This window comes from Hipposideros armiger, unplaced genomic scaffold (assembly GCF_001890085.2).
Source record: "Hipposideros armiger isolate ML-2016 unplaced genomic scaffold, ASM189008v1 scaffold_173, whole genome shotgun sequence".
Classification (NCBI taxonomy): Eukaryota; Metazoa; Chordata; class Mammalia; order Chiroptera; family Hipposideridae; genus Hipposideros; species Hipposideros armiger.
In genome coordinates, this window is record NW_017731523.1 from 1,619,781 (window position 1) to 1,634,274 (window position 14,494).

Here is a 14,494-nt window from a genome sequence, read left to right on the forward strand (position 1 = left end):
TGTAAGTAGTCAGTAAATAGTGGTTATCCTTATATCTGAATGGCCTTTTTACTGAGTGTTGACTTGAACGATATAATTTAAGAGAATTCAGTAACTGCTTGTGTTTGTATTCTCTGTGGTTATTGCAAGGTATGCGTTCTTATTAAGGGTGATAAAGTGATACATATGTGACAAGAAACTGCTGTTGTACTGAAAGCTTACTGGCAGAAGTGGCAGAAACTTGTACTTGATCTGTGTTTATGATAATTTTCTATCACCTCATTCGAATGACAATATGAACCCACAGCTAGTTTCTCCAAAATGCTTTATAAAGGGGTTGCAATCTCTGTCTTCTCCTGTGACAGAGTGTATGAAAGGACCAGAGTGCTTTCAGGTACAAGTCATAAAGGAAAAGGAAAACAAAATGGCATTTCATGTTGGCATCTGAGCTCTTCCAGGTAAATGATGCGAGACCCAGTACCCTCATTCATTTAGATACATGTACAAAAAGCAGAAGACATTGGCAAATGTAGTCCTTGGTGGATGGGCACAAAAGTTATAACTGAAGATGAAAAGTTAACAAAAACAATAGTACCTTTCTGGTACTTAGCTTCTCTATGCCATTTGTTTCATTATCACTACTAAGGATTATTTATGTATATGCTGAACTCAAACCTGAGTGTTACTCTGTGAAGTAACAACTCTTTCAAAGCCCCAAATAGTATTACCACAAAACCCCAAGCATAAGACAGACACTTAAAACAGGTACGTATATGTTTCTCCCAAGTTAAATCTGGAATGAGTAAGACAGCCAGATTATTCATGTAAAAATGAGGAAGAAAAGATAATTCTTAAATCATATTTAAATAACAAATGAAATATTCTTGGGTTTGCTAATTTGTTTTACCCCTTCTTGGAATAAATTATTTATTAGACTGAATGTTGAGACTAGGGCACTTTAGGATATTCTTGAGATACAAATTTGTCAATTTTGTGTTAAATTTCAGTATGAAATATTTCCTGTTTTGAAAGCAAATGCTAAAATACTATATCATTCAGAATGTTTATAAAGTTTCGCAATCACTGTTTTAACACAGAAATCTGTTTATTAAACCCAACAAAACAGAGAAAATTATACCAGCCCTCAATTTTTGAATTTTCATTTAAATAAGCAAACTCTAAATCCACACCTTAAAAGATGTTTGTGCATCTATGTATTTCCAAAATACTCATATTTCAATAAGATTTTCACATTATAGTCACCAACAGTATCACAAAAGGGTTTTTTTTTGTTTGTTTTTGTTTTTTGTTTACGTAACTGTAAGGAACAGTAATTCTAGAAACACTAGAAGAAAAAAGCATAGCAATGTCCACAGTTACAAGAAAAAGTGCACATTACTTGGTCACAATCACAGTCATTACTTGAAAAACTATATGTAACAAGTAGATAAGAAATATCACTGATGCCTTAACTCATTATCAAAAACTGAATGACATACATTTTACATGAAATAAGGCAAATTCAGGAATGCACAAAGAATCTGTAATCCAACCAAAGCTAAACAACAGAAAAAAATTGTACAAGAAGCATAAACTGATGGATTTCTCCCTAAATATTTTAAAAATAGGCTTGCCTCAGTGCACAAAGAAAACACCATTCGTGTGTACCCAACACAATGAAATAAGAAGGAAGGGCAACATGTGGGGAATCGGAGGGGACAGTTCATTGTAAATTGCAGCTGTAGCCACTGAGAGTTCTTGACATCATTTTTACCTGGAACTGTAAATCATACAAATCATATCAGAGAGGTAATGGTCTTTTTTGGAAACTATTTCTGAAATAGAGAAATGAAAAGAAAACTACACACAAGAGTGCAAATTTTCAGATTGTCACTTGCAATCTCTTTAACATTCAGTCATCTATATCCAGTTGCTGCTGTAAGGATGTCTGTAAGACAGCAGCGGCAATCTGGGGGGAAACTGGAAGAAACCACGGTGTGATGCTTTTTTTTTCCCAATGGTATGTCTTTTTAATATTAAAAAATTCTGTGATGCATATCTCTATGGTAAAGCTGCAGGGTTGCGTGAGATGCTTGAGCGCCGAAATGCAGGCTTCTCTTGGAAGTAGTTCCTGATATGAGGATTTAAAGAACATAGTCAAGATTTTTTTTTTTTCCAGCATCGTGTTATCTTTGTAGAAAGAATTTGGAAAGAGGAGAAGGCAAAGGGATGTGGAAAAGGTACTTACAGTAGTTTTCTCAAAACAGTTTTCTTTTAGGACCTATGGAAAAGTTACCAAAGTAAAAATGACAAGTTTGAATGAAAAACAAGTTTTCTTTTTATAAAAATTACATATATATATATATTTTTTAAAATACAAGATCCTTTTCATGGTTATATCCTGTAGCAACAAGAAATTTTGGCTTTTTATTGATTTATTTTTTTGCCAGATACTGCAGCTTTCAGTCCAATAGATCAGTAGTAAATTCCACTAATATTTTGGTTGGATCTTGAACAAGTTTTTATACCACGAGCTTCTTCTCTTTCGTCCTTGAATTTGGAATATACAGCCTTTTTTTTTTTTTTTGCCCCAGATAGTTATGCTGACACACTAAAAACAAAAAGCAGTAGGCTGGACACAAAGTGTCTCAAGTACTTCAGAGGTCAGAGTTCCTGTGAAGCACCCTAATACATCACTTTAAGGATCAAGGACAATGTGGCATAATGGAAGTATTTCTCTTAAGACTCCAGTAAGACCACAAGCATCTCTGCTGGGAAATCAAAATGTCATTAGTGGAAACTGCAAATTTAGGCCTCAGCGACTAGGCCCGTCATTTGAGTCAGTTCTGTTGTAAAATAAGATTTTCCAGTTCATCTGCAGAACGCAATAAAAATGCAGCTGATTCTCGATATCCTGCCACGAGCTGTCTCACGGCATTGATTTCAGTCGGACTCAGCTGGGGTCTGGAGCTTGAACTGCTAGAGGATCCTGAGCCAGTTGCCAACTGCCTCTTCATGCTGAGATCCGTGGGTCCTAGAAAACATAACCACGAAATTAGACATGAGCAATTTTTGTTCTGATACGGTGAACATGAGCATAAATCATTGTTGACTTAATTCCCGAATTCTTTCGTGAGAAGCTGCTGATGCCTTTAATCAAATGCATCTCTCAGAAAGACGGAAGAGCAACATGGATGCAAAATGCGCAGCTGGGTGTCCTCTAAGACTCCTTGTCTAGCCTCTGGTAATGACTTCTCATGGTGGAAAGTCAGTCAAGACCTCTTAACATGTGATTTTTGGAAAATTCAATTTTAAGTCTACTTTCCACACGTAGAAGTTTCTCTGTAGCAGTTGTAAAATAATGGAAATTACAAATGCTTTCTATTGGCTATATTTGTTAACAAGTAATTTAGATCCCACCAATTCAGAAGCGGGGAAACATCCTAGATTGTGATGCTAATAACACTGGGTTACAAACTCCTCTATTTAAAACAAAGGAAACAGAGAGCTGAGAGACTTCAATAACATATTTAGAGTTCACCTTTTAAATGGCACAGTGAGGATGTGAATTGGATCATTTTTCATTTCAGGCCAATGCTTTTTTTCCACCAGGTTGACTAGTATTTAAAAATGTGCACATACTAGAATGAAGTTGGCTTTAGAAGTGTGCAATAAGTAAAGGATTAGTGCAAACAATGCTACAAAGAAACCAGACTTGGAATACTGCTTTAAGTATTATTAACGTTCCTTCTGTGTTTATTTACACAAAATACTTACATATACTTAAACCAAATCACAGACGTCTGTTTTTTGGACAACATTTTGTAAATTTTTACTTAAAAATAACTTATACTTTGTCATTTTTATGTATATATGTACCACATCTTCTTTATCAAATCATCTGTTGAAGGACACTTAGGTTGTTTCCATATCTTGGCTATTGTGAATAATGCTGCAATGAACATAGGGGTACATCTATCTTTACAAATAAGTGTTCTCAAAATTTCTAGGTACATACACAGAAGAGGGATTGCTGGGTCATATAGTAGCTCTATTCTTAATTTTTTGAGGCGCCTCCATACTGTTTTTCATTGTGGCTGCACCAATTTACATTCCCACCAGCAGTGTGTGAGGGTTCCCTTTTCTCCACATCCTCTCCAACACTTTGTATTTCTTGTTTTATTGATAGTAGCCATTCTAACAGGCAGGAGGTGGTAGCTCATTGTGGTTTTGATTTGCATTTCCCTAACCGCTAGTGAGGTTGAGCATCTTTTCATATATCTGTTGGCCACCTGTATATTTCCTTGGGAAAGCTGTTCAGGTGATCTGTCCATTTTTTTAATTGGATTTTTTTTGTTTTATTGTTGAACCGTATGAGTTCTTCATATATTTTGGCTATTAGCCCCTTATCAGAGGTATCATTTGCAAATGTCTTCTCCCATTTGGTTGGTTCCCTTTTTGTTTTGTTGATGGTTTCTTTTTTGTTTTGCTGAAGCTTTTTATTTTATGTAGTCTCATTTATTTATTTTTGCTTTTACTTCCCTTGTATTTGGGGTTAAGTTCACAAAAACCCCTCTGAGACCAAGGTCCATAAATTTAGTGCCTGTGTTTTCTTCTGTGTATTTTATTGTTTCAGGTTTTATATTTAAATCTTTCCTCCATTTTGCATTAATTTTGGTATATAATGTTAGATAGCAGTCTAGTTACATTCCTTTGCTTGTGGCTTTTCAATTTTCCCAACACCATTTATTGAAGAGGCTTTCCTTTCTCTACCGTATGTTTTTGGGCTACTTTTTCTAAAATTAGTTGCCCTTTTTTGTGTGAGTTTATCTCTGGGCTCTCAATTCTATTCCATTGGTCTGTAAATGATGAAATATTGCCATTTGAGACAACATGGATGGCTCCTGAGAGTATTATGCTAAATGGAATGTCAAATGGAAAAGGACAAGAACCATATGATTTCAATTATATGTGGAATATAAAACAAAGCACCAAATGAACAAACTCATAGACACAGACAACAATAAGGTGGTTACCAGAGGGGAAGGGGGTTGGGGAGGATGAAGAAGGTAAAGTGGGTCAAATATTTGGTGACAGAAGGAGATTGGGTAGTGAATAACCAACGTAATATACAGATGTTGTATTATAGAATTTTATACCTGAAACTTATATAATGTTATTAACTGTTGCTCCAATAAATTAGATAAACTTATAAAGTTATTTAAAATCTTTAATTCAGACATTTGTGTTAAGATGCTTTGCAGCAATTATTGTTGGATTATTAATACGATTTTATTACATACCTAAGTGTTCATTGTTATAGTTCTTACCTTTCCTTAAGCAATTGCTATAATTAATTTGCAGTGAGTAATAAATGTAAAATCCTTGAATAAACATTACTAAGCACATAACTAAAGGTATGCTCAAAAACTATAGTTATTCTATAACGTGAAAATATTTTAACAGATTTTTTTCTAAACATACAGCTTCTCAGTTCATGTCATGTACTAAACAAGGGATGTTATTTTATCCTTCTGGTTCTCCTTGAGGCATGGAGACAGGTCAAGATGCAACCCCCTCCACCTCTACTCTAAAGGGAGACGTCTTCTGTCAGCCAGGAGGCAGTTGTCCCATGAGAGAGAAATAGCTTCGCTTGGAATTTAATTAGGACAGAGACAAGGCTAGCATGCAAGAACTCTGACATCTGAGAGAAACTTATATTCACTTCTGCCATGACCTTTCAAAGCTTTGATTTTCTAGCAGGAGTTAGCTTCCATTTGTTCATGTTCTAAAATCATGATACTGACATAACAAACTGGAAGGAAGAGATGTAGGGAGGCCACACTTGCAAACAGAAATTACTGAACAAGTATTCAGCAACCAGTTTATGTGGAAAGTTTTGAGTGGATTTAAAAAGCATCATGACATAACAGGGCTTCTGGTCGGTCTCTGGATGAACTACTTTAAATATTTTTTTCTTTACATTCAAGAATCCCGGTACTAGTGCAGATCTTTATGAAGGAAAGTTGAAAGAAATTTCCTCTCAGCTGTATAAATCTTTGGTGTCTGATTATCATTTCATTAGAAGGCATAACATTTTGTGATAGTTTTGCTGCCGAGCTAAGCTGCTAATTGTCATCCTTAACTGTAATTGAGAAAGTGTGGGATTAGGGCTCCAGTTCTTTTTGAGGTGAGAGAGATTGCAATTTTATTGGAATAGAGTTGCCCCTTGGTATCCATGGGGGATTGGTTCCAGGATCCTCCCAGGATACCCAAATCTGTGGATGTTCAAGTCCCTAATATAAAATGGGGTAGTATTTGCATATAACCTATACATTCTACATAGTTTAAATCATCTCTAAATTAGTTAATACCTAATACAATGTAAATGCTATGTGCAAATAGTTGTATTGTTTAGGGAATAATGACAAGAATGCAACCATTGTAGCCCAAACTACAGAGTACATGTCAGCAACAACGTTAACTGTTTTGCTTTCAAATATTTTCCATCTGGGTTAGTTGACTCCGTGGATGTGGAACCGTGGAAATGGAGGGCCAACTTTATTGCAGTTTATGGATTACTCTCCATCATCTCTGGCTCAAGGGTATAAGTTTCCAAACTAAGATTATGGCTTCCACTTTCTTACAGATCATTCTTAACATAGACAACTCTATAGATAGTTTAGTAAGTTAGAAGCCATTCACACCTCTGTTACTTTGTTTTCTGGAAGAAAAGTTGACTTTGTTATCTTGCTTTCTTTTAGATCTACCTGATTAGGATTGAGTATATAAATCAAAACTACAAGGAATTATTCTGGATGAGTGTTTATTATTCCAGGCTTCCAAGATATGAGGTTGGGCAAGGAAGCCAAAAATATATTAAACAAAAAATATTCACAAATGGACAAATTCTTTAAGATGCCTCTCAGCACCTAGCCCCTCACTAGAGACTCACACTGTCTCCCTTTGAGCCTCTCAGCAGTTCAGTGGGGATAATAGAGTAGGATCACCAAACCCATTTTAAAGTTGGGGAGACAGTTCCAGATAGGTTCACTGGCTTGCCCAAAGCCATAATGAGTTCCTCAACCTTCCTCCTGCACCACTGTGGCACAGGCTCAGAGGAGATTTGAGTAGTTGGATAGAGGAGGATGAATGCCCTGACAGGAAGAGCAAGGAAAGGTGTGGTGCATGGGACACTGAGGGGTGCTGGCTAGAGCCAAGTGGGGATCAGGGTTTAATATAAGATCCTACTGAGGTGGTGTCTGTTGGTGCCTTCATGGCTCCGGCCTTAATTTGATCATGGTTATTACTCACCCGAATAATTCTTCCAGTTGGCTAGTGGTGATATCCTCCGACTCCTGGCATCTTTTATAAATGAACATCAGTCCATGAATGATGAAAAAGCAATACCAGAAACAATGACTAATTATTTGCAAAGTCTACTTCAACATCCTTCTTGCATTATCCTTTGAAACCAGGTCTTCTGATTGTCAGCTTGGGTACCTGAGATCATGATGAGTCTCATCTGGTATTGGGTAATTCTGGCCATATAAAATAAATCTGGAAGTGTTCCTTCCTCCTCTATTTTTTTTGGAAGAGTTTGATAGAAAACACTGATGAAGACATCTGGTCCTGGGCTTTTGTTGGGAGGTTTCTGATTACTGCAATTCCATGTCCTTGCTAATCTGTCTGTTCAGATTTTCTATTTCTTCATGATTCAGTCTTGGTAGATTTTATGTTTCCAGGAATTTATGCATTTCTTCTACGTTGTCCAATTTATGATCCTATATATTTCAATGGTATCAATTGTAATTAGGCCTGTTTTCATTTTTGAGTTTTTGAGTCCTCTCCTTCTTGGTGAGTCTACCTAAAGGATTACAAATTTTATCTTTTCAAGTCTAGGTTTATTGATCTTTTTGATTGTTTTCTTAGTCTAATTCATTTATTTCTGCTCTGATCTTTATATTCTTTTTACTAACTTTGGGCTTTGTTTGTTCCTTTTCTATCCCTGATGTACAAAGTTGAGATTTTTCTTGTTTCTTGAGAGGTAGGCATTTATTGCTATGAATTTCCCTCTTAGAAGTACATTGCAGACTGATTACTTCCAGTTGAAGATTAAGCTGGAAGTTCTTCAGTTGAATAGTGAAAAGGAGTTTGAAATATGGGAATTAACTTTTGCTATTGCATCAAGGCCCTAAAAACATCGCGGAGCCTCTAGTGTGCACTCAGTAATATATATCCACTAGAAATTTGAGGGAATAGAGATTTAACTTGTTGTAAGCAGTTAGCCATTACTTGTGATCAAACAATGTTGGTCATCAACTACCACAGCATAAGCTTCACTTAAAAGCACTAGTTTGCCTTGTAATTTTAAATTCAGCAAGGAACTTTGTAATTTCTGTAGCAAACGCTAATTTCAAAAGCCATTCAGTGTTTGATAATAAAACTTGAGGGCAGTTCTTGTTCAGAAAAAAATCAATATTAGCCCTGACCAGAAAAAGAATTGCATTAAAAATTTGCCACTAAGCCATCAAACTGCTGTGTGGTAGTATAAATTAGGATATTCAAATTCTATTTCTGACAAAATTTCACAGAAACGATGATTAAATTGATGAGAACAAATGAAGTTTAAAGTTGACACTACTGTTTCAATAATGCATGACCAATTCAAATGTTTTCCACAACCTACCTGCTGATGAACAATTCAAGGAATAACCAAATGCCTTATGTTTTAACAAACTTTGAAAATTTGCCCAAATAAACCTATTTTTGCTTCATGAATCTTAGCAGATTGTACTTCAGGTTGTACTGGGCTAATTTTTCCCTTAGCTTTGAAAATATTCTCAGCTATAGTTATTTCATTCATGTTATTCATAGATGCTAATTCTGTCACTTCAAACTCATCATTGATTCTTCAAATAAACAATAGAGCAGTATCAGTAACATCTCAACTTATTAAAAGACAAGGAAAACCACTTGAAATAAGTTGACTTGTTTTTTAAATTGGCTACCGATATTGTCAATATCTCAATTTCTTCAATCCTCCAGGCAGTGTTTTTGCCATAATACTAATAGTCAAACAAGTTTTTCTCTAGACACATTCCTCCAGCCTCTGCAATCAAACAATTGAATAAACTTGTCAGTAAGTGAAGTGACTTTTCCTAACTGACAAATACATGAGCTACTTGGAAACTTACTTTGTTTGCAGGCTCATTTTCATTTTATATTTTGATCACATGTCTAATAGAGGTATTTTATTATTTCATAATTTTATCTCAAAGGGTGAATTATTCTTGAAATTATTCTTCAGCATCTTAGCTAAATTAGCTAATGTATTTAAAGCATCCTACACAGCACCTGGGCTATAGCAGATACACATTACTAGAGTCAATATGCTAATGAGTTACATTTATATTCACAAGTGATTGCAATATAACTTGCCTTTTTAATACGTTCTGGATGATAGGATTACTGTAGCATCACAAAATGAGCCAGGGTGATTTCCATTTCTTTTTCTTTTTCCCTTTTTTTAGATCTGTTTGTATGAAATGAAGATTATCTAGTCCTTCAAGTTTTGGTAAAACTCATTTGTAAACCATCTTGGTCTGATTTTTCTTTTTAATGAACAGATTTTTATAATGATGATTCAATTTAATTATTAAAGGTTCATTTGGAATAGCTATTCCTTAGTCTAATGGCCAGTTATATTTGTGTAAAACACAGTATTGTATCTCTAAATTTTCAAGTATACTAGCATAAAGATATTAATATTTTTGTTTTTTTAGAATTCTTAGTATTTTATGTTTATGCTTCATTTCTTTGTTCACCTTGTCCTGTATATATTTCTATATATATTTCTATATATATATATTTCTATATATATAGAAATATATATATATATACTTATATATATATAAGTATATATATATACTTATATATATATATATTTATATATATAAATATATATAATTTTAAAGGTTTTATTGGGGAATTGGGGGAGGGGAACAAGTTGCTGTCCTTTTGTTCTTCAGTCTGGTTGTGGAGGACTTTGCTTCACTGGCCCATGTTGGTATTGTCATTGTGCTCTTCCTGGGTGAGGCAGTTGCTTGCCAGCCATTGGATGGCCGCTCATGGCAGCTCACGAAAGCTCATGCCCGCTGCCGGCCAGCCCCACTGCAGCCTATGTTCACTGTTGCTGGCAACTCATGGCAGCCCAGCTCCAGGTCGAGATGTTGTTCACCATCTTAGCTGTAGAGGGCACAGTGTCACTGGCCCTCACTGGGATCTGAACCATGGACCTGCTGGTCAGAGCTGGCGTCTTTTTATTTTGTTGGGTCTTCTCTATTGCTTTGTTTTCTATTTAATTTCTCCCTTTATTTTCTTCTATAGTCTGGATTTTCTAACTTCTTGAATTAAATGAGAAGCTCATTAATTTTCTAGTTTTCTTATAACGTGTATGCCAAAATACCACTGTAGTTGTGTCCCACAAATTGAAATGTGTACTGTTTTCATCTTCATTAATTATAAATACTTCTGAACATAACACTATAGTATATTCTTTGTCATCATTTGCTTAAGTGGTCAATATGTCTGAAAGAATATTATCAGATTGTTGGGGGGAGGTTCTAGATATAACCAGATTAAATTTTAATTATTTTTTTCAAATCCATTATTTTCTGAGAGAAATGTGTTAAAAGTCAATGTCTATTGTTTTGTATACCTGAAACAAACAAAAAGTCAGTGGCTGATTATGGATGTGCCAATTTCTTCATGCAATTTTGTTAATTTTTTAATTTGAGGTTATGTTATTAGGGCACATAGTTTCTAGACAATTGTGACTTTCTGATAATTATTTCTGATAGGTAATAAGTCTTTTATGTTCCAAAGCTTTTCCTAATAAGTCTTTTATGCTCCAAAGCTTTTCCTAAACAATTTTTGACATAAATATACATAGACACTCATGTGTGTATATATATATATAAATTTCCTTTACTTCTGGTAGATTGTTTTGTGTGGGTCTATTTTATCAAAATAGAGCTACATTTTATTTACACATCTAGCTAAGAATCTGTCCTTTAACAAATAATGGATTTCAACGGAACAAGACATGAGGTGTTAATATAAGGCCTGGGATTACTTCATCTTTAGGGATTTAGGTAAGAGGGATAGAAGGTCAGAAGGTACAGTTCAGGGAGGAATGTCTGTCTCTCTTTGAAGTCTATGTCCAACTGAAGCCATTTTCAACCCAGTGAGGTCCACTGTAAGCCTAATGATGGTGCTGTCAAATATTTAACTCCTCTTGACCTCATCACATACCTTCTTTTACTTAATGAACATCAGGTTACCAAGGAACAGGATATTTGTCTATAAGTTACGGATATTTGTCTATAAGTTACGTAACAAGTTGCAGAGCATATTCTAGACATCTAAGAAAACACAAAAAGCAAGATACAGATCACTGCCAGGGCCAAGTAGCTGGTTAAAGCATTATGCAACAGAGAAAAGAGGAGTATATAAATCACCCCTATTCTCCCCCCAAATTATGTTTCCCATGCTGATTTGTAGGCAATTTTGATTTTTTACTTTAGACTAAAATAGTCAATATCCCAGACATTAAAAAAAATATACATTTTTTTAGCTGTCTTTTATATACTTCACAAGCTCTTGGAACTGCCTTTAAAAATTCACCTATTTTTCCTTTTACCAGGACTTTTCTATTTCATCTTTTTTTATTTCTATTATTTTAATCCATTTGCTTTATTTCATTTTTCTCATCCAAGTGTATCTTGTTTTAAAAAAAGATGACGAAAGAGAAAAATTGTAGTTGAACAAACATCTCAGCATTTTTGTTCTCATTTCAATGAGTTTTCCTATACAATCAATTTGAAAAGACTCAGTCATTTGGTCTTCCTAATTTTTCCTCTACTTACATTTGCTCATTCTTGTCACTCAGCTCTATAAACTGCCTGAATTTATTCAATGTGTGAGCTTCAGATTCAATGTTTAGCAGAGACCTGATTAATCTTTCCGATAAACTCTAGGGTGGCCTAAAAGAGCGAGTCATTGTCTCAGCAGTCTTAGAAATTTGTAAGGGGAAAGACTTTTAGCATACTTCTGTTTTCAGCCTATTTTTGGCTTGTGGGAAAAGACACAAATACTGCAGTAGAGAGAGAGGAGGTACTTTTTAACTTTAGTTGAATCAAATATACCAGCGGTTCTCAACCTTCCTAATGCCGTGATCCCTTAATACAGTTCCTCATGTTGTGGTGACCCCAACCATAAAATTACTTTCGTTGCTACTCTATAACTGTAATTTTGCTACTGTTATAATTGTAATGTCAATATCTTTTTGTTTTCCGATAGTCTTAGGCGACCCCTGTGAAAGGGTCATTCGACCCCCAAAGGTATTGCAACCCACAGGTTGAGAACCGCTGAAATATACTACATGATAGCATAATGAATTACTACATTATTTATGGGTTTATATATTTACATTCATGTATAACTTTTTTTCAAGTAACAGAAAGCAACCTTTAAAATCAGAAAACAACAGTGTCCATTATTTTTCAGAGAGATGAGGTAAAAAATAACATAATTACTTAGACAATTGGGACATAATTACTTAGACAATTGGGTTCTGCCTTTTTTGGCCACTGTTAAAGTCTTACCTTTCCAAAGATTACTAGTAAGTGTAGTAAACAAGGATCAACATATGATAAAAAACTCTAGAATGCCCTCAGGAAAGACTAGTATTTGTTTTTGTTTTATTCTTTGACAGTTTTGTCCCATTTTTAAGGGAATAAAAAAGAAAACCCAATAAGCCACAATTTTTCAATGTCAGTTGTAAAATGTATTTATGGGTATTTATTCAATATTTCCAGAAATATTTGAAGACACTTTAAAGATATAAATTAAAGATATAAATTAAATGAAAACAAAGATATAAATTAAATGAAAACATGTAAACATGTACATTAAATAACTCTACACCTGTGTTGAAGCACTGATAAATAGTAAAAACCTACTAATGTATTTGAACTTGGACAAAGGTTTTATCTCCAAATGATGACATCTCATTGAATACATAAAAAGATATAGCATACAGTGATAAGATCATAAAACTAGCAAGTGGAAAACCTGGGTTCAAATCCTAATGCAGAAACTTTCTAGATATGTGAATTCCAGTAAGTCATTTACCCTCTCTGAGATCCACAAGTAAAATGTGACTTAATACTACTGCTTTGTCTGTCAGGTCCAATGACTGTGAGATCTTATTCTTAACTGGGATCCTACCCTTGCCTAATTTATAAGTAATAATAACATCAGTAATTAGGGGTTATTTATGTTAAAGTTTAGAGTTTTATTTAAATTGATATAATTCATCATAGGCAAGGTTCTCCAGAGAAATAGAACCGATAGGACATGTGTGTGTAAAATACATGTAATGAGGAACTGACTCACTCAGTTGTAGAAGATGGGAAGTCCCAATATCTGCAGTTGACAAGCTAGACAACCAGGAAAGCTGATGTAGTTCCAGTCTGAAAGCTGGCAGGCTCAAGACCCAAGAATTGCTGATATTTTAGTTCAGGTCTCAAAGCAGGAAAAGACCCATGTTCTATTAGGGTCTTCATTTGATTGGATGGAGCCCAACAATATTAGAGAGCAATTTCCTTTACTTAGTCTACCAATTTAAATGTTAATCTCATTCAGAAACACCCTCCCAGACACACCCAGAATGTCTGTCTAAGTGTCTGGTCATCTCAAGGCCAGCCAGTCAAGTTGACATAAAATTAACCATCCCATTCACATATCTTACTCAAGATAATTCCCTCTCTTATCTCACATGGAAGTATTCTAAATCACTTCTAATGTTTTCAGATACATAAAAATGTTTACTGTAAGATGCATAGATGCCTGTTGTACAAAAAAAGATTTAATAAGAATTGCTTTTTGTTCTACATTCTCAAAGGTAATATGAATTATTTTAAATTCCCAGATAGTGAACACACAGCCACATAACAGTGCTTATACCACAGTGATTAAAAAATATAGGATAACAACAACCAAAGCAGAAATACTGATGGTTCATAAGGTAGGGCATATGTGAATTAGTGAAGTAATAACTCTTCTGAAATTGGGATTACTAATAATCAAGTTGATAGTTTACTATAGTAATATAAAAAATGCAACACTGACTCAGCTTGGTCACTGTGGTAGACAATAATTTTTAGCAAAAATTCCTTAAATTATGGTAGAATAATTTGTCTCACTGGCTGTTTTAAAGGAGAAAAATTATTATTTTCTTTTTTAGCTATTTTACAATATTTTCATCACTATCGGTAACCTAAAAAATTTGTAGGTATCTATGACATTGTTTCTGTTCATGTGTTTTAATAGCTCACATTGATCATTATGGAAGTCATATATAGGATATAACATTTATAGGATCCCACATATATAAGCTTATAGGTTATATATTTATAGAATTGGATGTGATACAAGCATCATGGTAGAG

General features: G+C 34.5%; 1 protein-coding gene across 7 annotated transcripts in view; it reads right to left on the reverse strand.

The window, feature by feature from the left end:
• Positions 1 to 653: 653 nt before the first annotated feature.
• The window catches only part of NOL4 (nucleolar protein 4), a 318,494-nt gene continuing 304,653 nt past the window's right edge, over positions 654 to 14,494 (reverse strand). For 4 of the 7 annotated variants that reach the window (XM_019652128.1, XM_019652127.1, XM_019652129.1 and 1 more), the window contains one exon: positions 1,066 to 3,013. In XM_019652128.1, the coding sequence (XP_019507673.1) occupies positions 2,820 to 3,013 (194 nt within the window). In that variant the 3' untranslated portion in view covers positions 1,066 to 2,819. Of the gene's footprint in view, positions 3,014 to 14,494 lie in introns of all 7 variants that reach the window. The other 3 variants (XM_019652130.1, XM_019652133.1, XM_019652131.1) reach the window with 2 other exon arrangements.